At 42.1% G+C, this 26,923-nt stretch overlaps 1 protein-coding gene across 1 annotated transcript; it reads left to right on the top strand.

The window, feature by feature from the left end:
• On the top strand, positions 1-26,740 carry wnt7bb (wingless-type MMTV integration site family, member 7Bb). Its single transcript, XM_063479275.1, has 4 exons — positions 1-486; positions 4,893-5,119; positions 21,558-21,829; positions 24,951-26,740. Exons 1-4 carry the CDS (start codon positions 404-406, stop codon positions 25,428-25,430), a joined length of 1,062 nt encoding a protein of 353 aa, XP_063335345.1. The 5' UTR covers positions 1-403; the 3' UTR covers positions 25,431-26,740.
• The last annotated feature ends 183 nt before the right edge of the window (positions 26,741-26,923 follow it).

The following is a 26,923-nucleotide window of genomic DNA, read 5'->3' as shown; positions in this document are numbered from 1 at the left end:
CCCTATTGTCCCACTGTGGCAAAGTGGGCGGATAGCAGTGTCTCTCCCTGCCCAATGGCAGGCACGACTCTCATGAGAGCGGAGAGAGGCACTTTTCTGCCATGCAAAATCCCTAAAACCATCATCATTCCGGCTCGGGAACCCACAGTACTGTGTAACAGCCTCCGCTGCTGAGAGATGACAGAGCCAATCTCGGCGCACACACGGCCCTGGGAGCTTGGAGCTGCGTAGAGTCGCTGCGCAAACACAAGGCGACGCAGAGCGAGTTTTTTTTTTTATTTTTGTGCGGAAAAAGGGATTTAAAGCCGGGGATTAAAGAAGGTTTTTTTTTATCCCTCCTCCTCTCATCGTAGTCCGTCTCGTCTCACTCAAACCGAGCGTGGCCGTTTTGCTCAATGTCATCATGATCCTCTTCTCGTCGCGCAGTGTACTGCTGTCAGTCTACTACCCGCAGATTTTCCTGATCCTGACGAGTGGCAGCTACCTGTAAGTTTGAGCCAATTAACGAGTCCTTCACTCCACAGGGTGCGCGCTCTCATCCTCAGCAACACAAAGATGCACGGGTTAGGCTTTCCTCCTCTCACAACCCTCAGTCTTCTCAATAGGGGATATATTTTCTTCGCCCCAATATTCAAAAGCCGATAAAAGTGGATTATTTCGCTCATCCCTCATCCTCAGGTCAGAGTTATTTACACCGTGATACCAAACTGTATCGAACACGGACCGGGTCTAACAGAAGTGCAGCTCAGGCGGCATATTTGATTGTTCAACTGAACTAATATTATCCAAACTCAAAAAAAAAGAAAAAAAGAAAAAGAAAGAAAAAGAAAAAAGATAATACTCATCAGTAGAAACACCCGGGTCCACGTGGGAAAGCAGTAATTTGGCGTAAAGCTCAACGCTCTAATGTGCCATCCCCTCAGCGAGCATGTCTGCGGAGTAAGTAGGGCTCGTTTGGGTCAGGCTGTTGGATTTAAAACATTTTACAAAATCGAGGAAAAATAATACTGTAGGAACTGCAACATTGGTCCATTTTGGCCACTGAGTGGCAGAGATGTTCAAGACAATTAGATGCGGAGATTCTGTTTTCTTCCCCCTGTGAGAAAAACTTCGTGCAACGTGGGTCATTTTTACGCATGGAAGCACCTTTAACCTGCCAGAGCGAGCGAAAGACTACCACGCATTACCTCACCTCTCCCCGATTTCAAATATTTCGATGTTACTGTTTGAGCCCACATCTTAAAATATCCCCTATGCAACACGTACGTGATTGGCACCGCAATGCGCTGAGCTCTGGATTAAAAGTATTTCGCAGAACGGCGGCTTTCTTAAAGTTTCCAAAATAATTACTGGAGCATGGTCCTTTGCTCCATCCTTTGCTGCCCGGAGACCCCAAACCTGATGCTGGAATAGATGTGGGTTTTTTTTGGGGGGGGGGGGGGGGGGGGGGTGGGGGTCAGTTAAAAGTAGGCTACGCTGCTAAGTATAGTGATGGCTTGCACATCAAAGTTACATACCATTATTTGTTTGGATTATTTAACTATGTTTTCAGCGGCGTATTAACCGCAGGATAAGCCACGTGGAGAACATTTAAACATAGGTTCAAAATAATACAATACCCCTTCATCAAAACTATACAGGAAATGTTTTGGCATGTAAAACTGTAAAAACAAGTTTTTTGTGGGCAGTAAATACACCCCGAGCCAAAGTATATATCCATATAGACCTTTGGAGTCACTGCACACCTCGCCTGTGGAAACAGTCTGAAAACTGTGGGTGTGCGTAAGGGATTTTGTTTTAAGTAAAACCACTCTAAAATGCTAAAATTTATAAATGCTGCTAGATTTGCTGTTCATTTCATCAAGGTGTGTGTGTGTGTGCACGCGTGCGTGTGTGTCTGTGTGTGTGTGGTGGGGGAAATAAGGAGAGTATTTATTCACTTGACTTGAGTAAGTTGTGCCTCAGGCATTTTTGCGAGGGCCTTCCTCTTGTAGAAAACACGCCTGGGAACGTAACAGCCTGTCAGTTAGGTTCAAAGTGTTCCATGTGATGAAGCAGGTGGCTGTAAGCAAACTGCATGCCATGACGCAGATGATAGTTCCTCTTAAGGCCACCACACTGCACTGTGATGGAATCTTTAAGCTCCTCACCACATAGTTAAGATTTAAGCTCTTCCACAGAAATGACTTCACACTGACCTAAACTAGTGTTTCGTTTACATTTCCTGGTGACTGTTTTAGTCTTGAAGTTTTTGGGATCAATGTAACATGGAAATGATCATGTTTTATCAGGGCTAAGGTTAAATTATTAATGAAAAATCAGCTTTACCAGCTTAAAAATCAGACTAGAAAGAGCAATTAACGGTGGACTCTAAATGTTTTAGGTTTATGTACAGTTTGTGGTAACATGATCAGACTTTCCACCTGCTGCTTTAAAATTAAAACCCACCTTTCCTCTCATCTCTCTGCAGCATCACTGCTAAACCACAATCCAGTGACGCTGCCATTAGTCGATTAAACAGCACACAGTTTGCACGAAAAGACACAACTTTTGCATCGACTCTCATCCTGTAAACCTGAGGAAGCTACACAGGCCGGGGCTTTGAAATTCATCAGCTTACTTTTAAGTTCATGTTGACAGTCTATCTTATGGGAGATCTGTGTGGCTGTGGGTGAGCTGTCCCCCAAGCTGCTGGCACACACAGAGCATACACTAAGCAAACAGATTCGCATTTGTGCACTTTGATGATGCGGGGATTTAAAAGCTTAGCCCTGGAATTCTCTGTTTGGTGTTGTCTGTTGGTCGGGTTTGCCCATGGTAGACTGTGATTGTGCAAATTAGCATATGAAGGACATGAGAAAGAGCTAACAAAGGAGGCTGAAAAGAGATTTCTTTGACAGAGCTAAAAATATCACCTCGACGCTTGTGTTGGATTTTTATCGCAAACTGACCTTATTCATCTCTAAAGTTCATTATGGAAGGAAGCAAATTTCTCTAGTTGCACATTAAACTTGGCTTAATGAGCCCGCCCTTTCACTTTTGGACAAACTGGATGTCGTCGTTGCCATGAACTACCATGTATGCAGCGGAGGGTCAAAGAGGGTCAGAGAAGTTCGAGCTACTTTACAGCTGAGAAAGCAAAGCAGGATTGAAAGAAGCAGCAGGCTGTAGTGTTCGCTGCGAATGCAGAAGGCACCTGATGAATGTCCTCTTTTCTTTCTAACAGGGGATTTTTAAAAAATATGATTATTTTTTAGAAGTTAAATCCCTGTTAGATAGTAAGTTTGCATCTAGTGTAGTGATGCACACATTTCGCAGACCAAATTTAATTCTTCTTCTTTTTTTTTCTTCTGTCTAATAAACATCAGGCTCATGGTTTTCGATTCTATTCTATATGAAAACGTGTATCCTAACATGTTGACATTGATTGATTTATGGCAAGTTTGAGTGTAGCGTTTGTAAAATCAACAAGCATGCCCATTTTGCGTGTCCCTTTTCAATGTTATAGTCCACCAAGAGAATGTGTGTAGCCCTGTGTTTGGTAACAGATACTCGCCCCACTGCAGTTAGGATTTATTCTAAAGTTTGTCTTTGAAATTGAGATTTATGTTGTTCTTCCATTGCATAGGAACTTAAACAACAATCAGAAAAGAGAACACGGTCGTCCGAGAGGTTTTTAGCTATCCCGACTCAAATCCACGCTCTAAGTCAGGGCTTCTCAGAACAAGAGTGTGCTCCGAGCTCTAAAATCGACATCTCCTAGAGCTCCGTTTCTGCAGTCTCTTCCTCTCTCTTCGTTTCCTTCATCCATTCTTCCATTTCACCCCTTATATATGTTGCCATTTCTTTTCGCTGACACACAGCTCGCCTGTGTTAGTTTGCCCCGTTTGTGGTCAATACTTCGGAGGTCGACGTCATACTTCAAAGGCGGTGTTTGCCTCCGCGCTCATTTATGGCTCCCTGTCCCTGACATGTTTGAAAAGTATGTATCTACATGGTTTCAAGGGCTATAAACAGAATCTTGGAGAAAGTCTGTGTTTTTCTTTTTCTTCTTCTTTTTTTTTTGTAATCTGTTTTGGTGTTCCCAGTGGCCATAAAGCCATCTCGAAAATATGCTGTTGTACCTATCAAATATGTTGTTGTATGTTTGAGGTGAACCAATAAGGACATGTCCTGGGTCATACAAGACGCTACCACTTTAGGATTGGAGAAAACCAGTGCTGAAAACCTTACATGTGTTTAATGCAAAGCCTCTCATGAAATTTATGGGCAATTTACACCCCAAGTATTCTTCAAACGCATACTGTAATTACACAAATCATACAAATCGTACTTTATATGAGATTTGGTTAAAAAAGCGATTTCTGCAACTGCGCCATCAGGCACCGAGGAGGTCTGTACAGTGCGTATACAAGTCTGGAAGCCATTCACACCAGTATGTTACCTAACAATTGACACAAAAACCCAAACAAATTACTTAAATTCACGTCTTCCAAACCACTGGGGAATGCTGTTGTGAGCAGCCAAATAAGCATCTTCTTGTCTCTCTCTGGGCTGTTTTTAACATTTTTTATTTTTATTTTTTATATTTCTTATGTTGGATTAAGCTCTCAGGTTTTTCATTTACCTCTAATCCATTAAATAGTAATACTCTCGTGCAGTACAGCTTTCACTTTACTATGGAATGTGCATCAATCACGGGCTGAATTGAATCCTGTTCTGGAGAGTCTCATGAAAGTGAGTAAATCTCACCGTCCTCTGGAGGCTCTAACTGAGTTTGTTTGTGTGTGTGTCTGTGTGTGTGTGTGTGCGACAACGCATGCATGCATCCGTGCCTCTGCGTATGAATGCATGTCTGCGTGTGTGGCGGTGTGTTTTTCTTACTTCGGCAGGGCCCTGTCCTCGGTGGTGGCTCTGGGTGCCAACATCATCTGCAACAAGATCCCAGGGCTGGCACCTCGCCAGCGGGCCATCTGCCAGAGCCGCCCGGACGCCATAATTGTTGTGGGCGAAGGGGCCCAGATGGGCATCAATGAGTGTCAATACCAGTTCCGATATGGACGCTGGAACTGTTCGGCGCTGGGAGAAAGAACAGTCTTCGGTCAGGAGCTGCGAGTAGGTTAGTCTGCGTTCTTTCACAAATTGAAGCGGGATAGTGTGTTCCTGTATCCATATCTGTGTGCTCTGTATGGCTGTGCATGCGATAAACTTACACAGGCTTTGCTTATGGAGCTGCAAGGAACTTTTGCCACTGATCACGTCTTTAATGAGCAAATTGAATCAGTGTAAGACCTTTGGATTGGGGTTAGGTTTTTGTTTGCTAAAGTTAGGTTCAGTGTTATGGTCTGCTACCCTACAGGACTCTGGTGGAAAAAATCATAATAACCATATTCTATGCAGAAGAGATTAAATAAAACTCTTAGACATCCCACTAATGTACACCAGTTAGAAAAAAAGCTAAAACAGCCAAGATCTTATAATTGGATTTTGATACTGAAAGAGGCCACAAAGATACTTAACAATACAGCTTAAATGATATTTTACATTAGTGGCACACTTTCCCAAATAAATTTATAAACATAGTACTTCACTACAAAAATGCTCTCACTCATAATAACTATGGCTTTGGTATCACATTGGTTTGAATATAACTTAAAGGTGAGTGATACACCGTCTTAATAAGACAGAGGAACAAACCATTTGAGGCACTGTTGTACAGTACTATGGATTTGTGACTTTCCAGTCAACTTAACAATGAAAATATGATACAAAACGGGAACTACAGCTTTGAGGCTTTGTGTAGCCTCAAAGTTGTGCGATGCTGAGCAGATGGTGGTGAATTTCTTTTTCTGCCTGCAATCGCAACTATTAATTTGGTAATGGCAACGTAGCTGACAACAATAATACCAGTAATTTTCTTATTAAACAAGAAGTTACATAATGCATGGTTTGAGCCATCTTTATTGTCCCAGTTTTATGAAACAGTACCACGAGAGCATCGAAAATGTGGTACCAGGCCCTGACCCTCTGAACCCCATGAAATATGGCTCGTAACAAGCCAAACCCAAGCTGCACACATCACACAGTCAGTTCAAACTCAAACCAGTAATGCGCAGTCTCTTTTGATTTTCTATTGTATAACCATTCATGTTGCTCAAGAGGATCTCACATACCGCTGATTCCACCCCATCTTTTGCTGTTCCTCATTCTCAGCTGAAAAAATGCTGTTTCTCTAGTGTTCCCTGCAGCTGATTCGCTGATGTAGTTTGTGCAGTGTGGGGTGTTGGTTAGCAGCATGCCTGCCATAGCTGGCTGTGTCCAAAATTGTGGAAAAGCTACCGAAAAGAAGTGCGGCTCTGATGGGGAAAGCGTATGGATGGAAAATGAGATGGCGAATGAAGAGACAGCTAATCGTGTTATTGCAGAGAACTCATGTCAAACCGAAATAGATGGACACATCTGTTGTTAATTGGGCTAAATTGGTTGTGTCCATGCCTGGCTGGTTCACTTGAGTGTTCTCATATAGGCAGAAAAAGCCCCAAAAGAGGGCAAACGTTTACATTTTAAAATGCTTTTGCTTGAGGGACTTCTCAAACTTCTGCAAATCTCTTTTGCGCTGCTTTTGTTTTACAGGGACTTTTATATATTTCCTTTCATTTAGATGCTTTGTTGCCATTACGTTGCGGTTGGGCTGCGCATTTAATCCAGTGGCTCTGTTCACAATCACTCCTCTTAAGCAGCAGCTGAATTAGCTCCAGCTCCTTTTAGCAAAAGCATTTTTTTTCTTTGTTGTGAATGTGGCGCTTTCTTTGGTAATGAAGCTCATGTTGTTTTCCTCAACAACATCCCCTTTTCGCTTTCTTTTGTTCTTGTCTTTTATGGCCTTTTGAAGCACTTGGAGATTTATAAATGGCATTCGGCAGTGGTTCTTTGGACGCATCTCATGTGCATTTCTGTGTGACGGCTATTAATGTTTTCATGCATTATGCTGCTCACCCAAAGTAAATTTTACTATTAAAACATATATTCAACCCTATAGGGGGTCTTCTCTGGTTTATTATATGTCATATTATATATTTAGCAATGGCGCCATTTGAATTTGGTGCTAACTTGTTTGGTTTCCATAGTAGATCTGCACAAATAAATGCTCCGTGCGCCCGCACTGAGCACATCACTGTTGGTCGTCCAGTTATAGTCAGAGACCGATGACTGCTGGGCCTGTCATGATTGTTCTATAATGATGGGACTTGGTGGCCTTCTCAATAAAGTATCCCTACAATGACGTCTTCCTCTAGACCAACATGGAACTTGATTTAAGTTAGGGTTCCCAAGGCAGATTTGGGGTTTTTCAATGAATAAATAAAATAACCAGCCAACAGGGGCTTATTTTTCAACTTATTTTCCCTCATTTATGTTAGAAAATAATCCCCATAAAAATCCCCCACCTACCCACCCCATCTTCTATTGTCATATTTGAACCACACACAAAGTTAATGAGCAGTAAAACAGGCCGAACTGTGCAGATTTATGCGAACAGAGTGGCGCATCAAAAGAACACATGACAGTAGAGCTTCAGCTTGCTCGATTGCTTCACATTTGTAAACTGCAAGAGGACATATTATAAGGCATCCTGCGTGTCAGTACAGTGACACCAAATCCTCTCAGTCTGCATCTCTGCAAATGATGCAATGTCATGGTTTGTCTGGCTGGGCTCAAACGCAGGACTCAGGAATGAAAGTTCAGTGAGTATATTTACAGTGTTGGTGATAGTGCTATATACAAAGTCTTTGAAGTGCTTAGTTCAAAAGTCCAATATGTACAAAATCCAATGGATGGAAGGTTGCATGAATCCAAGTCCTCGATCTCCTCACTCTGCCAAGTAACAAACACTCTTTTGGAACCCCGCTGGGCCGTCCCAGGCACAGGAAAAGACGCATTAGAAAGCTTCAGCAAATAAACTGAAACAGAGAGGCGACGTGACCACTACTGCAGTTAGACAACACTGAGGCGAAGATTGAAGGGCAGGTCCCAGCTTAAATAGCAAACAGCTGATTGCCAGATGATCCACAGGTGCTGATTGAGTCAGGTGTGTCCAGGAGAGGGCGGGGATCCCAGGAGGATCCCGCCCCTGTAAGGCAAGTAAACACACCCTCGCACAGAGCAGCAAGGACACAACAGAGAGAGAGAGAGAGAAGAAATGGGAGAGACGGTGGAGGCACACAGGAGGACTGGAGGACCATGACATGCGAACCCGATTAGTAATCGTTCCAAATCGATTCCTGTTCAGAGAAAACGCTGCACATTTCGAGGAGCTGATGCCTCAAAGAAAAGTCTGTGCAGGCTGATAGTTTATCCCTTTGAAACTTTAGAAGGTGCAACTAGCTCAAAAGACTTAATAAGAAATTGTTTAACAGTTATTTCTTACTATCATTGATCCAAGTGTGATAAAAAGAGTAAGTATATTCCATTGAATTGAACATTTCACATTGTACCTCCATTAAAAAAAAAACATGGAAAATTTAGATGTAATCAGATTACTTAAAGTCAGCATTTGGACTGGTAAATGGTTGCAATCTGTGTGGAAAACATCTGGTCATCGCCCTATTGTAGCATCTAAACCACAACTTGTTGCTGCAAGCTTATTGGCCAGTAGTTAGTCATGCGATGCTGACTGACCGCAACTGTGTAGCTTGAAGTCTGGCAATATGGTGTTTTTACTTCTGATCATGACCTTGTGAATCACCCAAATCTCTCCCTCCGGGTCTGTGTTTGCACCATAAAAGGTAGCATATGATGCACCTTCATTCATAGAAACATGCTGGCTATGTGAGGTGAGTCTATAACCCGTGTGCCAAACATTATCACAGTAGTACTTAGAGTCATACACAAAGAGCTTGAGAATTTGAATGGTGTTGTACATTAATGTTTATGTGTCAGTGTTGAGCGGTAATGTATTTTAACCCCAGTTCAGTATCCCTGTCAGTAAACCTCTAATGAATTTCTTGCTGTGTGTACATAAGGAGTAGGATAGCTCCTCTCTATTCATAGGTTTAACTCTCTGGACTGATTTAAGATGGTCTAGCAGGGAGATACAGCCTCGCCGAGTCTCCATTTCAACTTGTGTTAAAAGTGCAGACTTCATACTATAACCTATTTGATGTTTAATGCATAGAAGTCCTGCACCACAAAAATAGATAGAACCCAACAAAATAACCATGCTTTTTGTTTTCTATGTTGTGGACACAGCTAACATAGAAGCTTTTTAGATACTTAAAGATGTGACGATGATACTGAGTAAGCTGTGAATCACATTTAGTGTTATATGTAAGATCATTTCAATAGATATTTGGGATTCATGTATTTGCATTAGTTTGATATTGCATAGCACCGTTTGCTAGCAATGGTTGGCACTGCTCTTCCAAAGCGCGGGATAGGGTTAGGGTTAGGGTATATGATGACTTAGACCTCAGAGTGTTAATATAATAATATTTATGTTTTTAAACCTAAATCTAGCGACGGCTGGACAGAGGTGTGTGATTACTACGTCTTGAATAAATGAGATCAAGCACGCTGCTGGATTCGATCTAAGTGCTGTGTTTTAGTTTAGTAGCGTCCCACTAGGTCATCGTAGGAAACCACCGACACCGCAGCTACTCTCCTGTCTCTCTCACACACACACATACACACACAGGGGAGAAGCGGGTGACTGTATTTTGTCTCAACACCTGAATTTCAAGCTGCCAGCAGCCTGCATGCAACCTTCGCGATTGTGATCTTTCCAGTGACTATTGCCCTTGATTGAAGATGTAACCATGTTTTCTAACCGCGTCCGTATGTATTATGGAATTCTTTAGCATGGCATATGAAATCATGGAATACACCCCTCGGAGAAAATGTTCCGATCCCTGCTTCAAATCTGCAAATTCCAACATCATCATAATCAAATGTAGAGGGAAAAGCTGTTCGCGTTCTGCTCCTATTTAGGTTCCTTGTTCAAATCCCCCCAAATTATGAACGCCAAACCTCCCACCCACCCCTGTGCTCAGTGATGCAGTCTTAGTTCTGGACTGAAGGGAGGAGATGTCGGCAGTTTTTCAAGAAGTAAAGATCAACCGACCACAAGTCTTATGCATTCTCTCTCTGTACTGCCTTCTCTTGGAGGCAGTCTTTCTCTTCTGGAGCTGGTCCAAGATATTACATTCGCTTTCCAAGGGAGCACACATTAATAACTGGGCTATTGTGTATTTTTAGGACTTGAGATATCGTCATTTAGCAGAGATGGTTCAAAAATGGTCTATTTGATATTTACTTCACTTTTATTTCAAGTTTTCAAAGTTGGCTGCTGCCGGCATCTCCTTTGTTGCTGACACGAGACTCTACAGTAGATGCACTGAAACAAAACAACAAAAAAATGAACCCACATATCTCCTCCAGCTCTACCGCTCAGCATTTCCACTGTTTTGCAAAGAGTGTGAGCTTGCTTATTACGCACCAACTGACAAATTGGAGTACAACGCCGTAAACTCAGCGCGGAGATTTGAAACCAGCAATTTGAGTGTGTCTCTGTTTCCTCTGCAAAAGCAGATTTAGCATTCTTCCCCCTGCCCCGCTAACAGCGTTGGCATGAGCCGGTGCCATCAGCCCTCAGAAATGTGGAATGAATTATCCTGTGCTAACAGAAATGGGTGTTATTGAGTGACTTGTTGCAGTCTATTAAGAACCAATAATAAAATTAGAAACACATCCATCAGCAGCTTAGGAGAAAAAAGAGGGAATTTCAGGATAAGAATGGCAAATGTGGTCTGCCCTCCGCTCCAATCTGGCCTGCTTTCTGAATGAATCATTCTATTTTAAACACTCCTGTCAAGACTCGATCCCGTAGCCGTGATTTGTTGATTTCAATTTACTGTGCATAATTAAGTGCCGTGCTACAGATTTCACATAAAAGTTAAATCTCGTTGTTCTGTGCCACATAAATCAGCCTTAGCATGCATATTCTGCGTGAACTGGCTTTATTTTTCTATTGCATTTATGCTGCTCATCAGCCGTGGTCAGTGCAGCTTTTGGTTATCAATCTCCCTATCAAAGCATATTTGAACTTCTCCCCTTGTTTTTAATGACATGTTTTGACTTGGTAAAGCCTCATCCTGTGTGCAATCAGACATTCCTTTGGCTAACTACCTGTAATAGAGATGTCCTTCACTTAAACAAAAAAAGAAATGCCTATGAATACCTTACAGCTCTGTTCAAATTGCAATGCACTTGAAGTCAGTGATTAGAGCCTGAAAATGGACACCTTTCAACAGCTACACTCAGCATCAAAGGCCAACACTGGCCCCCTTGTCATAAAATGGCCTGCTCTGGTTACTCTTTGTTTGACTTTCCAACCAGTTTGTCACCATCCTGATCCACGCTTTTTCATGTGAAAGAGGTTTCTTGTATTGTGCTGCTAGTGAATTATTGCAAAAGTTCAATCATTCTGCCTTTGGCTCATTGCACAAGAATGGATGGAGCACTTGAGCAGGTGAGCCGAGGAAACCCGACAATTTGGTTGGTTTTTTATTGTTACTAAAAAAACAAACCAAACAAAAAAAACGACAATTTAAATTTAAGCATACCTAGGTATAACTGTGCACAACTGCTACAGTGAAACAATAAGACCTTTTTAAGAAAAGATGTAAGCAAGTCTTTTTCTTTCATGACCCCCCCTCCTTGTTTTGCTTTTTCACTGTGCTTCTTTCCCCCCCCCCCCCCCCCCCCATTTTGTCTCCCTTTCTCTCTCTATTTTTTTTTGTCAGGTGCAGAGAAGTTGCCCCAAGCTGTGGGTTACAGGAAAAACAAAAAAGAGAGAAAGAGAAAGAGAAAGAAATGGGAGTAGTGTAGAGGTGTCAGGGAATTAAAGGTGTGTTCATGCCATCCTCCTTCTTTCTCTTTCACCCATTTCCTCTCACAGGATCAACATTGTGGTGAAGGTAGTGGTCAGTCCACCTGCTAGAACCTACAGGGCTGCAGGGACCAAACTAGCATCCAGTCACTAGAAAGGATGTTTAAGTCAGCAGGTTTATTGAAAACCATTTGTGTGGAAAGAACTCCCCGGACAGGCACATACTTGATCGGGAGCTGGAGATGGCAGGGCTACCTCTCGGAGGAGGGGAAAGGTCACTGCAGACACCAAGAGCCAGACATAACTGAGGGAGGCTGTTTTTTTTTATCCACAGTGGAGTTGGATAAGTAAGTGCAAAGAGGATGTGGTAGACAAAAGTTTGGGAATTTTGGCTTAGTGTTATATACACCATTCCCGTTTTTATAGAAAACCTGAATTCACAGAGAATGGAGTGTGCCAGAAACAACAGATGAACCATTTTTGGTGTCTTTTCCCATTCCGAATACAATAATCAGAGAAAAACAAACTGTGTGGGACCATCTTTTCCACATTGTTGCTCAAGTTAATTATATATATATATATATCTTAAATATATATATAGATCTTAAAAATGACTTTGGTGTGATTTGAGAATCCCTGTGGTGTCCTTAAATTTCCTGAACAGTCATAATTAATAATTATTATGCCAACATTTTATTTGCTGTTGTCAAGACTTGAAGTAGCCATTAATTTGCTTTTCCCCCACACGTCTACAATTCATCCGACGCACCGCACTACAAGCTCCTTGGCCGAGGACAACAGAATACTTGCAGATTATAAATTCTTTGGTGGAGCTCCTTCCCTTTCTCGGAATCAGCTGATGGTCGTTTTGTGGTGAAATCATATCTCCGCAGAATGGAGGCACAGCATCAGTCTAACCTAAGGGTAATAATGAACGGACGAAAAAATCTGTTTAAAATGACCACGCGGTTCGGTTATTGCTTTGTTTTGCTCATTCTGACAAAGCGAGAGCTAATACAAGCTGAAATATTCACTCTGGCCAGATGAAGATTTCCAGAAAAGTCCCCTTTAAATCACATGGCGATTGTGTCTCGAGAGCAGACATTCAAGGACAGTATAAACAAAGCAAGGCAAAGGGAATCAGTCAGCATTGTAATTTCAGCCATCCACACTGTCAACCCCACAATTATTCAAAATTCAAAGAAGAAATAACATGGCATAACTGTGTAAACTTACATCTCATGTTTTCAAGGCTGTGATTGGCTGGGAGTAAAGCTTGGCAGAAAAACAACAACACACAAGCTTACTCAGCTGGCAAGAAGGTGTCATGCCCAGGACTAGCTTAACAAAGGCAGTCAAAAAAGCCATTCTTCAAACTGTTTTTTCCTTCTTCTTCTTTTTTTTTTTTTATCAAGAGCCACAAGTGGATACTTTGACACTGGTGAACTCTCCCGAAATGCCATCAATCATCTCACTGCCACTGAGGATTTTTCCCCTTTGTGGGGATTACTTCTTGTTGGTTCTACGCCCTTCAGGCATACTGCAGCTCGACTACTTAATCATTCACCCAAATCTCGCTATCCCACAGAGATAAAGAAAAATAAATATTGTTATCATTAAAGGACGGAATATTGAAGCTGATAAAAGATCTGATGCATCACCAGTGCTGATCTGCCAGCAAAACAGCAGATCCACTCCCAGGCAGCCAAGCAGTTGGCACCGAGCGGATAACAGCGTGGAAATGACGCGTGCATTGTGTTATGGTGGAACGGTGGTGGATAAAAGGCCTATTTTTCAGCCCGTCATCATGTGGGTTGCGCTAATCCTCTCTGCCTTCCTCCATGTGAGCCCAGAGAAGCTGGAGCGGTCGGACGTGCGCGCGTCCCGCGCGTAGGATCTTTCACTAACTTTATCAGATAGCAGGAGAGTCCGCTGCTTTGTTGTTCTGCAGCGTGTGGGCTGTGGTCATCATCGGCAGTAAAAGGTCATGTCTTACGCTTTTTCTTCCCAGCGTTTTGCCTCACATCCTCTGCCCACAGCATGTGTCTGTATCTAGGGTGTGGCCTGTCGTCCTACGCAACCAAACAGCACTATCATTGCCGGGTCCGCTTTTCTGCTTGTTCATTCATCAGCTCTGTCTCTGTCTCAGAGTGTGTGGGTGTGTCCGTTTGCTGGGGTCCCTCACCTTTTCCTCACCCCATTTCTAATTCTCTCTCCCCCGCCCACCCACAGTCTGTCTGAGCTGTTCAGAGACCCGACCCTTGCGGCCCCCCTGCACACGGGGCTCCCCGTAGCCTCGTGTTATCGGTGGGATCTGCGTCTGTCTGTGTCTGCCAGTGCAGCTAGACGCAGGAGGAAGCAGGATGCAAGAGGATCAACTGTAATCTCACTCTGTGCTTTGTTCCACACAATCCCAGGCCCATCACTGTATTCTCTACTTGCTGGCCCACCACTGGACATTTACATGTGCCAACAATCACATCGCTCCTGGCCCACTTAGGTGAGAGTTCAGAGAGAGAGAAACAGCGAGAGGGAGGGAGTCTTAGTGGGTTTTTAAGGAAGAGATACCGGTTTGGAGGGAGAAGATGCTAAGAGACGTGGGGCTTTATTTTGACTGTGTGATGATGAGTATCACCAAATATGAAAATGTCAAGTCTGGAGGTTTCTTTTGTAATGAGAAGGGGAAACATGTCATCAGTGGCATATTTGACTCGTTGATTATAGTGGTGAGGATAATGATATCTTCGTTGATGCGCTGTGGGATCCGCACACATCTCGGTAAATATGTTTCCGCTGAAGATGAAACAAATTCAAGTAAAGATTGAAATTGAGGAAAATCCTCAACATTGTCCTCACGTGAACTTGATGAATGCTTCGTAGAGCGCGCAGCAGCCTACGTTTGTAGATGTGTGCAGGTGAGGTCCTGATTTGGGCTCATTATTAGGATGAAAGGGTGGGAAGAAGGATTTGTGCTTGTTTTAGCAAGCCTCAGCATTCAGTCAAAAAGCTTTATCTTCACCTCAGGCAGATCAGAGGAGAGAAAGGATGCTTTTGAAACGGTTTTGTGCCAGCACAATTTTCTGTGCCTGGGAGGCAGCTTACCTAAATTCTCAGAATTTAATAGTGCACCGGCAAAGTTAAACCCCCTTATAATTGTTTTTAGCTTTTCTTCTCAAAGCCCTCCTCATTATATGAATCAAACTGGAGGACCTACAGTGAGTGGCCGTGCCAAAGCGTGTCACTTCCTCGGCTCTGTGATGTGAGTTCTCTGAGAATGTGGAGCCTAGTTCTGGTAAAACAATATTATTTTATTGTACAGGAACACGGCTGTGCTAATTCCTCAAGCTGCAAACCTCACGGACCACAACTTTGTCTATAATTTGCTGGGAGCATATGTTCATAGCAACGGTACATAAAGCGGAACGGAAAACAGTAGTAGAGAGCGCAGTAGTCAGTTCAGCGATTGGTACACAAAGCGAGGGGTTTTCCTCCAACTTTCTTCCCCTTCCATGGGGCCCTGGAGACAGGATTCCAGCACCAGTATGGCTTTGGTTAGAGCTTATTCTCAGTATTTTTTGGTGTCATAACTTTATTATATGTGCACAGTGACGTAAAATAACTTTGTTATGTAGTATCCATGAACTTGCATGTGCTCACAATGTTTTAAAAGCGGTATCATGTTTCCATTTGATTCACCGGAGCTGCAGAGTGTGTTTCATGTTCTGATTTTAATGCACGATGCTTTGTTTTTGCTTTTGAAAATGATGACCTGGAGCTTTTATTTCTGGGTTTTAGTGTTTTGATTCAATTTCTATAGTTTTGCTGCAAGACAGGGGGGAAAAGTAAGAGAAAAAAAAAACATGATGTACATGTTACTTGAGAAACAGCACTCTGCAACTTCCATATCTGCTTTAAAAAAGGTTTGGTATCGTGTTTTTTATCATTATTATTATCATTATTGCTATTATTATTTTGTATCTTGTGAAAATCCCACCATATGTGTAAAGACTCTTGGCCACCAGCAGGTGACACTTTTCCCTTTGTTCACTGTGGGCTATTTGTCTGTGACAAGATGTTCTTACAGGTAATGTGTGAATGTGATGTGAAACTTGAACTTCGAGTGTGTCGCTGTGTTGTGGAGATTTTATTTCTTATGCAATTTACTCTCCACCCCCCACCCCCAATCCCACCCCACTCCCTTGTGTCCCCTGTGGGAGTGAGTGCATGTCTGGGATGAGGGGTCTTTAAAAGGCTTTCCCCTTCACTGCTCCAGCAACAGCAGGCTTGGCCTGTGTGGAGAGGCAATTCAGCCACCCTGCTGGAAACCTGCCGGTTTCTGTGTGTACTTCTGTGTATGTATGTGTGTGTGTGTTTTGCTGTTGTTTGGCACCCCCTCCCCACCCCTTCCCTACCAGGAATCCAGCCTAAACTACTTCTCTCCAGTCCTTTTAGTCTACTGCATGTCTTCACCCATCCTCTGGCTCACCTCACCTTTACCGTAACCGAATCATACCTTTGCTGTGATGTTCTGTAAAGCTTGATGTCTGCATGTTTCGCTACATCTTTCTTAGGCTGTACACCTTCCATATGTATCACATTGTGCAATCGGAATTCTCAGAATCCCAGACATGTTTTATGGGGAAGCGTGCTGACGAGGACAGAAGGAATTTGTTTCTGGCTGGCAGGATTAGTAAAGGAAATTAGCTCAGCATCTCCACTAGCTGCTTTGTAAAACATCAGGTCAGTCATAATAGTAACAGATGAATGCGAGAACTTTTAGCAAGTCTAGGTTGTCAGGCCATTTCTGCCCTCACTTGGCCTTTTTTTTTGTATATTTTAACCATTTGTCCCATGATGGGGCAGACACACAACATGACTGACCTTGGCCTGGTTTTTGGAGAGAAAAGGGTGCTCTACAGCCAATTCTGTATCCAAGTCCCTTCAGTATATCTTTTCCCTTTCCTCCCCTGTCAACAACATATCTTTACTATGGCCTGTGAACAGAGAAGAAAGCAAGGCCCGTTGAGGTCAGCGGCAATGTTACTACATCAGCTTGTCTATAGTACACAAGTGCTGCCTGTATAGTATCCCCGGTTGTAAATCTTCTATGCTGTGTCATGTGAATTTTGGCTAGCGGTGTGCCTGCCTCCGTCTCTAAACACAGATTGCAGTTTTAGCGGCAAGCCACTACATCCAGAGACTTCTTTTTATGTCCTAGTTTCGGCAGATGGTCAAAAGACACGGCGGGCCATCGCAGCGGGGGCCGCTGTCCAAAGTGGTGTGGTCAGGTAATGTGAAGGCCAAAGCATACTGCGTCAGTATTTCTGGTTTTAGCCCCCAACGCAGGGCTGTAACAAAAGATTTTATGTCTGCATATGAGCTCCCTTACCTGTTCTCAGTGAAACAAGCCTGATCTTCTTGCCTGCTTTCTTGGCTGCTACAGCAGACACTTGCCACTAAACTCCATTAGACATCTGGTTTAATATTCCCCCATTCTTCTCTCCTGGATGTTTCCAAGTTCATTGAGGTTTTTTTGGTCACTCCAATTTTCCACTGGCAGCTAGCAAGGCTATCCCAGGGTGGTTCCTCCTGGAGTGCTGTCAGGACTCTGGGGCCAGCCTCTTTTGGGGCTTTTTGCTGCTGTTATGGGTGCATTTTCTCCTTCAAAATTTCATCAGATGCACATCTGTTCGGGGGCCTCTTTCTTTCTCCAGAACACAGGCGTTTAAAAAAAAGATGTTGCACACGCAGGATGCACATGCTACACCTTTGCATTGCTATATTAATGTAACTGAGCCAGGCAGTTCAACAGCAGAATATAATCTTTGGTGTCTAGACTCTGACTCATCGCCCACTCTAAATATGATACAGAAATTGGGAGTGATGAGTAAACATCCACACAGAGCCTACAGGTTGGGTTGGTGAAGGGGGATGACATATCAGGGTAGTGCACTGACATGTCGGAGGGAGAGATGGGAAATTCTGCAAGTAGACCACCAAACTGAGAGGAGGGGTGTTTGGGATATGACATGTGGAGACTGAAACATGCTAGCGTGCATAACACAGTGTGGCTGGAGTTGCCTGTCTGAACTGGCTTCACTCCACTTATTTTGTTCGTAACCTTTCCATCTTTGATTTATGAGTCAGTCACTTTCAGGGAAACAGAATGAAAGCATTCTCTATTCTGATTGTCATCATTGCCCCACTAATAGCATAACTCATTGAGTACCACCCTTTCTCTGGAAACTGCCTTTATCCTGTTTTAAACATTACAGTGATGCTCTGTTTGTGCATCTATGTGTAAACGAGCTTTTAACAGTGTATGCGCGCAAGGGTGGAGGGAAGTGGAAGTGTGTCGTGTTATTTTATTATGTGGCCGGTCAGGGAGCGTTTGTATGTGTGTGTGTGCATGTGAACAGATCTACATTGCAGCTGTGTGACTGCATTTGTGTATGAGGTGGGGGCAGCAGAATGTCACCACAAGCTGGTGGGGCACAGCTCTGCTGCTAACCAAAGAAGCAAGTGGTTGTGAGTCAGTGCCCACCAGGCAAACCTGTGGCTATGGTATTAAGTCTACAGCACCAGTGCCAGGGTAGGAAATTAACAGTGGCTTTGGGTGAAAACATCTCTGAGAGTTCAAAAATGCCCCCGAGACCAGAATAGGAGGTGTAAAAAGTCCCTCTAAAAAAAGAAGAGGAAATGAAATGGAAAACAGCTGCAAATGGCTGCATATTAGCAGTATATTTAGGAGTACATAAAGCACATTGCTTTTGAAATGAAAAAAAAGTTGAATAAAAATTTGTACACATAAGCTTTAGCGGATAACACAAGCTATCGAGTGTTTGCATGGCGTCCATAAAGTCGTTTTTGTCTTGTTTCCTTATAATTTTCACTTCATTTGTTGTATTTTTGTATTTAAAGGCTAATCAGTGTTTAGAACATATAGTCAAATACACTGAAACTGTCTACAATGTATCAAAAATAATACATAAAAAAATAGAATTCTATCCAAAGCCTACAAGGATGCTACCAGAATTTACTCATAAATAAATAGGTTTCTACAGATGATACGATCAGTTATTTTGGCCCTTTGAACTCATATTTTTTGCAGTGTGTTTTGGCATCCAGCAGAAATACAGGAAAGAGGGGATTCTTGAGTTCATGTTGCCTGCAAGAAGCATAAGAAAAACAGTGGTTGCAGTGACTCCAGACATGCTTGCAAAAGTATAGGATAAGTTTGACTATCATATCCGTTAGTTTGGAGGCGGCTATATTGAACACTTGTGACAAGTTCTGTATGTACAACTTTATATTCGGCCATTCATTTAAAAATTTACATCAAGCTTTTATGTTCACTATTTTAAAAAATCGAACCTGTTGAAACCGGATGATTCTTTTTGATAGGTCATGTACTGTGACGTTTGCAAACTACGAACACGATGAACCTCTGAGAACCGCTGGAAAAAGAAAATGATAAACTGGCATGGAGCTTTTGGCCCTCTGAAGTGCAGAACAACAGAACACATTTTACCTAGAGTGATTCCAATAATTGCGACTGAGTACATTACACAACACACATCAAAGACTTACAAAACATTCTTCTCCACAGGCTGAAAGGCCCCTTAAAACACTCTTTGGTTAGCCTTGTTTCTGAGGATTGCCTCCTTCTAGATTACTGCCACTTGGAGGGAGACCAGGGTTGTAATAACCCCCAGTCCTTCCTATACCCAGAGAAGATGTCTTTTAAGTCAGATCCCTTTGTAGCCATTAGGGGAATAGTACAGTTCCTTCAGATATGCAGGAAGTGAGTGGAATTGTATGGTATGGTTATTGTCACCCTCCTTTTAGCTAAAGTGTACCCAGGTCCTTTACATGTTGTTTATTGTATATATATATATATATATATATATATATTAGGGGTGCAACGATACACAAAATTCACGGTTCGGTTCGGTTCGATACTTTGGTGTCACGGTTCGATATTTTTTCGATACAAAAAAATGTTCATGCTTTTTTTGAATTTGTCATTTATTAAAATTATAAATATATATTTTAACTCAAAAGTACAGTTTTTAAATTTAATGTTGCTGAAACAACAAAGTAATAAAAAAAATTAATCTATCTGATGGAGAAATCCCTCATCTTTGGAAAAGAGAGTTTATTACAGAGAAATGGCTCTTTCCAAAATAAAAGCTATACTATGTGCTTCTTCTGGGGTATACTCTCAGCAGCATATTAAACATATCAGGTCCCCATAAGGAGAATCATGTGCTAACGGCTGTCTAAATGACTCGGGTAAAGTTTGTAGCATGCGTGCTTGTTGTTTTTGTCTGCTTCCACTTGTCTTTGCACTAGGATGATGTCAGCGTAAATGTGCAGTCATATTCATTGTGTTCCCACTAGTGCTGTCAGCGTTAATCTGAAATGACGTTAACGCCACAACACGGCAAATCTCCGTTAACGAGCTACCGTGGATCGCCCCGTGCGTGGAGCTGGACAGCGTCAACACATTAACGAGCAAACTGCGCTAACGCAGTAGTTCCCACCCATGTAATTGAGCATTGCGTGGCACATCCGACATACTGTTTTACTTTTGTCCATGACGCGCTTACCTTCAGGGTCATACTTCACATGAAGACCAAAATAGTTCCAAAGGCCAGATCTGAATGAGGGTGGGGGAGGTTCAATTTACCATGTTGCAACGAGCTGAACTTCTGTCTTGCTAGCTTGCGCTGCGCTCAGTGGATCTGTGCTCGACAGTGCAGCCTAGGCGGAGTAGTCGAAAGCAGATCCACTGAGCGCTCAGCACAGACAGCATCGTCAGAAGAAAAGTTGATGAAATAAATTAAAAATTTTGTATTGTTCGATACACATGCGTACCGAACCGAAAGCACTGTATCGAACGGTTCAATATCGATACGAGTATCGTTGCACCCCTAATATATATATATATGTATATAAAAAATTTTCTCTTAAAAAAATTATACATATATATTTTCTCGGGCATTGGCATTCTCAATTTTTTTCCCATGACATTGAATCTATTTTTTGGTTTTTAAGTGATGACAGTGCACATAGTATTTTATCTAGTGACATAAGCCCAAGTAGAACTTTTTAAAGCCAATAACAACTAATCTAAACCTTCAGTTTGAATGCGTTCATGGCCAGTAAGCATGCATTGTCTTTAAAGCCTGAAGTCAGACTATGAAACATAGGTAGAATTAATCTTGTTAGGTTTAGCAGCTGCTCTTATCTTCTGAGGTCCTGGTATTACCTGATTTAGGCACCACAGGGCTTCCTTTCTTGTCAGTGATCAGTATCAGAGTCAGCGAGACCTGCAGACCCCAACTGTGTGCAGTGTGGGCAGCAGTACAAGGTGCTCCTGTGGAGGAATTCAGCACTTTGGACAGCACCTACACCAGCTCTCCCCACACTGGAATTCCAACACTGCACTCTTGCAGGCTAGGTCCAAGGAATTTGTGGTGGGAAGTATGACCACATTTCTACCAAGGTACAGAAGGCAAGCTGTTCATGAGAGGAAAGCAAAATGGTGGCTTATCGAATGATGGGAAAGATTCTGAATATCTGTGGTGTTGTCAAAAATCAAATTCTCTGCGCTGTAAAATGCTGTGAGTGGAGCATTTATCAAGCGGTATCTGTTTTTCTTTTTCAGGCAGCCGGGAAGCAGCTTTTACCTATGCCATCACAGCGGCTGGGGTGGCCCATGCTATCACCGCAGCATGCAGCCAAGGCAACCTCAGTCAGTGTGGATGTGACAGGGAGAAGCAGGGTTATTATAATCAGGAGGAAGGCTGGAAATGGGGAGGATGCTCGGCAGACATCAAGTACGGCATAGAGTTCTCTCGCCGCTTCGTGGATGCCCGCGAGATTAGAAAGACCCCACGTCGTCTGATGAACTTGCACAACAATGAGGCAGGCAGAAAGGTAAAGAAAGATGTCATATACTTTCTTCTTTCTTTTAGCCTCGAAGTCACAAAAACCCCAGAAAATGCTTAAACAAATCTTACTTAAATTACTTACTTAAATATTATTTAAACTGTGCACAATAAATGTCTATCCTCAACAGAGCATACTTATACTTTTTGCATTATCTTGATGACCTAACTTTTGTTTTTACCTCCAAACAAAGAAGGTTACACATTGGATTAAGCTTGCGTTTGGCGATCACGCTGATAAATGATACCGCAACGAATAAATGGACGTCTGGAGCAACTAAATAGAGCTAGCAGCACTATGGAAGTAGTTACAAAGAACAATTGTTATTTATTCTTTAAGTCACTTGATAGCAGTTGATAGCATGGCATAACTGCCTGCCAAAGATACAAACAACTGGATGAATGGATTTAATGGCAAACATGTGTTTATCCATAGATGCAGAGATGTGTCCCAGACAAGCGGAGCTCTCCCAGATAAAGAGCTCAAAGTCGCAGACTTGTGACAAAAAGCTGCGATCAATCAACAGATCAGCAGTTTATTTCTTAGAGAACAGATAGCAGAACGTCATGAAGGACGTTAACGACCAGGAAAAAAAAGACAGAGAGGGTGTGGGAGGTGAATAAAAGAAAAAACACAATACTAAGTTGAAAAATGGATCTAATTAATAACTTCAGCTGTATAATGTTCACTGGGAAAATGGAGCCTTCCCAAGTGGTTGCCAGATGGAGGACTGCCATTTATCCTTTCCAGTTCCTTTCATGGAATTATGAAGTGTAAAGTCAGGAACAGGATATTATTGCAGTTGTCTGCACAATACCAAAACATGTCACTGCCATTTGACTGCATCTATTCAGGGTGTGAAAGCAGGCCGACAATGCTAGTGTTAACACAGCAGACTGATAGGGTCTACGCTGCATGCCATGGTACTGGCAGCTCTCTAGATTAGAGCTGGCACTATTGCTGTTCTCCCTCTCTTTGTAGCTCAAAAAAATGAAATGCTATGAGGAAGTGTCAGATTCTTTTTTTGTGTGCATACTGAAGGAAAGCTAAAAATCTTTATTTCTTCGAGTTTAAGAACTTATAAGGACACAGAGATTTGGGCCTTTTCTGATTGTACCTCACTTTGTTTGATGATGCATACACACTTACTCCAAGAGTGTCAACTGCGTCGCATAGGTATTAAATATTAAAAAAAAAAACATCCAAAAGTTAAAGACAGATAGGAGTCTTATTGGAAAACCCACACTGATCCGATCAGTCCATCTGCAATTTGCCAGATGAAGGCACATACATATGCATCGCTATATATGTAAACTGGATTTTATGTAGTTACATCTGGATTTTGTTCAGATGTGAAGCCTTTTAAATGACGAGTGTGAGAGGGCTTTGTTGATTGTTACTATTACTCTTATTAATGAAAAAACAAACCAAAAGAAGTCTACATGCAGATGTGTGTTTGACAAGCCATCTCAGGGCATCTCAGTGCATCTGTATGCGGTGATGTGTATCTGGTCATATTGGACTAATCAGTAACAGATCAGAGGCTTTGATGGACACACTTTAAGTAAATGTTTCCATACATATGTCAGACTCCTTATGCCAGACATTCCTTGTGGTTTTTCTGCAGTGCATTTTTGGAAATCCTCACTCTGAATTAATACTGGAGGCAGGCTTGACATCTGATCCCAGCTTTTATGTAGTCGGGAAGGCTCAGTTTTTTTTTTTTTTAAATCAAATTTCCTCAAACCACATGAGTGCGTAGACAAGACAGAGAGAGCTATAGAACATCACTTGTGTACATTTCATAAGTGTGTGATAGAAGTGATGACTTGTGCTGTTGGCAAGGCGTCATTCCAGGAAAAAGCTGCACAGCCACCCAGCAACAACAGAGACGCCCGCTTTGTTCAAGCAAATGAAGAGTTTTTAGAGTCATGGCAGATTTGTTAGCAGCGGGTTAATAGGACTCAACTAAACGACACCCCCGTGATTTCTCTGTTCCTTTGTATTTTAAAAAAAAAATACTTTTTTTGTTTTTGTTTTTTGTTCTTTCTTACTCTCAAGGGACAAAGGATTGACACTTGAATACTGACAACAGCACGCAATATTTACCATATGCCGCGGGATTAGGGAGCAAAGAGAAGACTTTCTGCCCTGTGTGTACCATATGTTGGAGATAAACCAACAAATCTTAAGACCAAACCTAAGGAAGGGAGTTACACAAAATAAACTGTCATATAGTCACGTCTTATAATTGTAATATAACATAATACATCAAAATCTTACCCATAAGGGAATAATGCTTTATTTTTTTGTCATAATATTGGTTAAGAACCCACTTAAACCATGTGTGTTGTCCAGCTGTAAATGATTAATTGAGTTTGCCTGTTTGTACACTGCATGCGTAACACATTTAATTGCACAATGGATTCAAATTTTCAATGGCGATAGAAAACATATGAGATATTTTTGTTTCTGCATCACTGATATGTTTTATGGAAACCACAGGCAAAATTACTACTATAGGATATTTCTTGTAAAAGCTAGAAAAACGCTTTATATTGTAAGGAAAGGAGAGAAAACACCAACAATCAGATGACCCCCTGTGAGCAAACACTTGGCAACAGTGGGAAGAAAAAACTCCTTTTTAACAGGAAGAAACACAGAGGGGCAGCCATCTGCCATGACTGGTTGAGGGTGAGGGAAGGGAGACGCGACGGCATGCACAATATAAATGAGAGCAAGAGACTTATAATAACTAATGACTAAAATAAAGTATCCACATCAAAACAAAAGGTGTTCAAAGATCTATATATTGGTCGATTGGATATCAATGATTTTCTTATGGACTTCCACTCTAGTCAAACTATGCAGATGTCTTGAGCTTTGCACTCATGTTGAGAAACAATAACAATACTACTACTACTACTACTACTAATAATAATAATAATAATAATAATTAGACACTTTAAACATTTCTACCTTTATCCCAGCACACTGGAAATCCATAGAGAGAAAGAAAATTGAAATCTTCATCTAGGGGTTCTATTACCTGAACGTCCTATAACTGCTAGAGCTCTACAGCTGACTTGTTGTCTCTACCACTCCCCAGGTTTTAGAAGAAAGGATGAAGCTAGAGTGCAAGTGCCACGGCGTCTCGGGATCCTGTACCACTAAAACATGTTGGACTACTCTTCCGAAATTCCGTGAGATTGGCTACGTACTCAAGGACAAGTACAATAAAGCTGTGCACGTGGAGGTAGTCCGGGCCAGCCGACTGCGCCAGCCCACCCACCTCAAGGTAAAGCAGACTCAGGGCTACCGTAAGCCCATGGAGACAGACCTCGTATACATTGAGAGGTCGCCCAACTACTGCGAGGAGGACGCAGCCACAGGGAGCGTGGGAACCCAGGGACGCCTGTGCAACCGCACCTCACCACATACGGACGGCTGCGACCTTATGTGCTGCGGTCGGGGATACAATACACACCAGTACACAAAGGTGTGGCAGTGCAATTGTAAGTTCCAGTGGTGCTGCTTCGTCAAATGCAACACATGCAGTGAGAGGACGGAGGTGTTTACCTGCAAATAAGGACATGAAGAGCTCAGTGCCAGAAAAAGTGACGCGCAAAGGACTAGCTAAATGAGGAAGACGCGGGAGAACGAGCAGGAAGGTGTGTCTTCGAGATTTTGAAGCGAAGAAATGGAATTTACACTATCAGCTCTTCGAGGCATCGTTTTGCACAGCAGAATCTATCTAATTGCTTTTCCGAAAGTAAATTCTAATTATCAGTAGGTAATACCCCCAAAACTTTACTGTCACATTGAGGTTGTGCTTATGTACTGATGTATCCGCAGTGAAGTTGGGACTACGTGTAAAGAATGAGACCCTCGGTGGGAACTGTGCTTTGCACTCTGGGATTTGTAATTGTTCGATTGCAATATAACCAGACTTGCATGGAGAGGAACTCACAGTAACCTGGGAGTTGATCGAAGTGACAGCCATTGTTAAGTGTTTGACGAGAAACTCTTTGTGGGTTTTGTCATTTTTTCACTAACGGGTGAATCTTGACATGAATGAATAAGTGAATCTTGACATGAATGATACCCCTAGCTTGGCTGGGGCTAATGGTGGAGGTCTGTAGAAATGAAGAACATTTTGTAAGTGTGGTGCATCACGCTGCGCCAATATCTGAGTGGAGAACTCTGTTAAAACCCTCTGCTGCCAACTGGAATATGGTGGAGTATGTTAGTTTTCCAGTCACACTGGAACTGTCTGTTCTGAACACTGAAAATAAATTGTCTATTTATGTTATAGTATCTTAAAACAAAACACTAACGGGTAGACATGTCTTTTTTTTTGTACTAAGTGTAAAGAAAAATACTTTTTAGAAACTCTGACTGGAAATGTGTGTCTATTAGAACATGACCCCCCCTAAAACCCCTACAAAACCTAATCTTTTCTTTAAAAAAAAGAAGAAGAAAAGAAAAAAAATCATAGCTACTGGTGTGTTGACAACAGAAGAGATCTTTACAACATGTTTCACATGTTTCAGACACCTGGGCTCTACTATGTTGTAGTTTAGCTTGTTTGCAGTCCTTTTTCGCTCCCTGAGCAGTAACAACTATTTCAATGGTTGTGCAATTGACAATGCAATTGACAGTAGCATGAAAACACTGCAGAGATTCTTCCTAAATTCATTAAACATGAACATTAAAACTGTGCTGGATGTGGATGTGTTAAGTGCTGCACCTATATTTTCTATTTTAGTCTATGAGAACTAAATGACTCCCATTTTACTCAGTTTGATGGTTCAATGCTAAAATATCAACTGAAGTTTAACCTGCAGTTCATCTTAATTCTTTTTTTATTGATAATTTTTTCAAATTCAACCAAAGACTAACTTGGAACTGTTGATTTGCTTTTGCTTATTCCCATTTTGGCTATAGGGGCATTTTACTTCTGGCTAAATAAGCTCTCCTCTGTAACAATAATAAAGGATATTTCCACTTTATTACAACTTGGATCTTACTTGAGGATTCATGATCACATTGTGTTCACTATGGTAACTGCTGAGAGATGAT

Source organism: Pelmatolapia mariae, linkage group LG7 (assembly GCF_036321145.2).
Source record: "Pelmatolapia mariae isolate MD_Pm_ZW linkage group LG7, Pm_UMD_F_2, whole genome shotgun sequence".
Lineage (NCBI taxonomy): Eukaryota > Metazoa > Chordata > Actinopteri > Cichliformes > Cichlidae > Pelmatolapia > Pelmatolapia mariae.
Note: the sequence above shows the minus strand (reverse complement) of the source record. Positions and strands in the feature narration are given on the sequence as shown.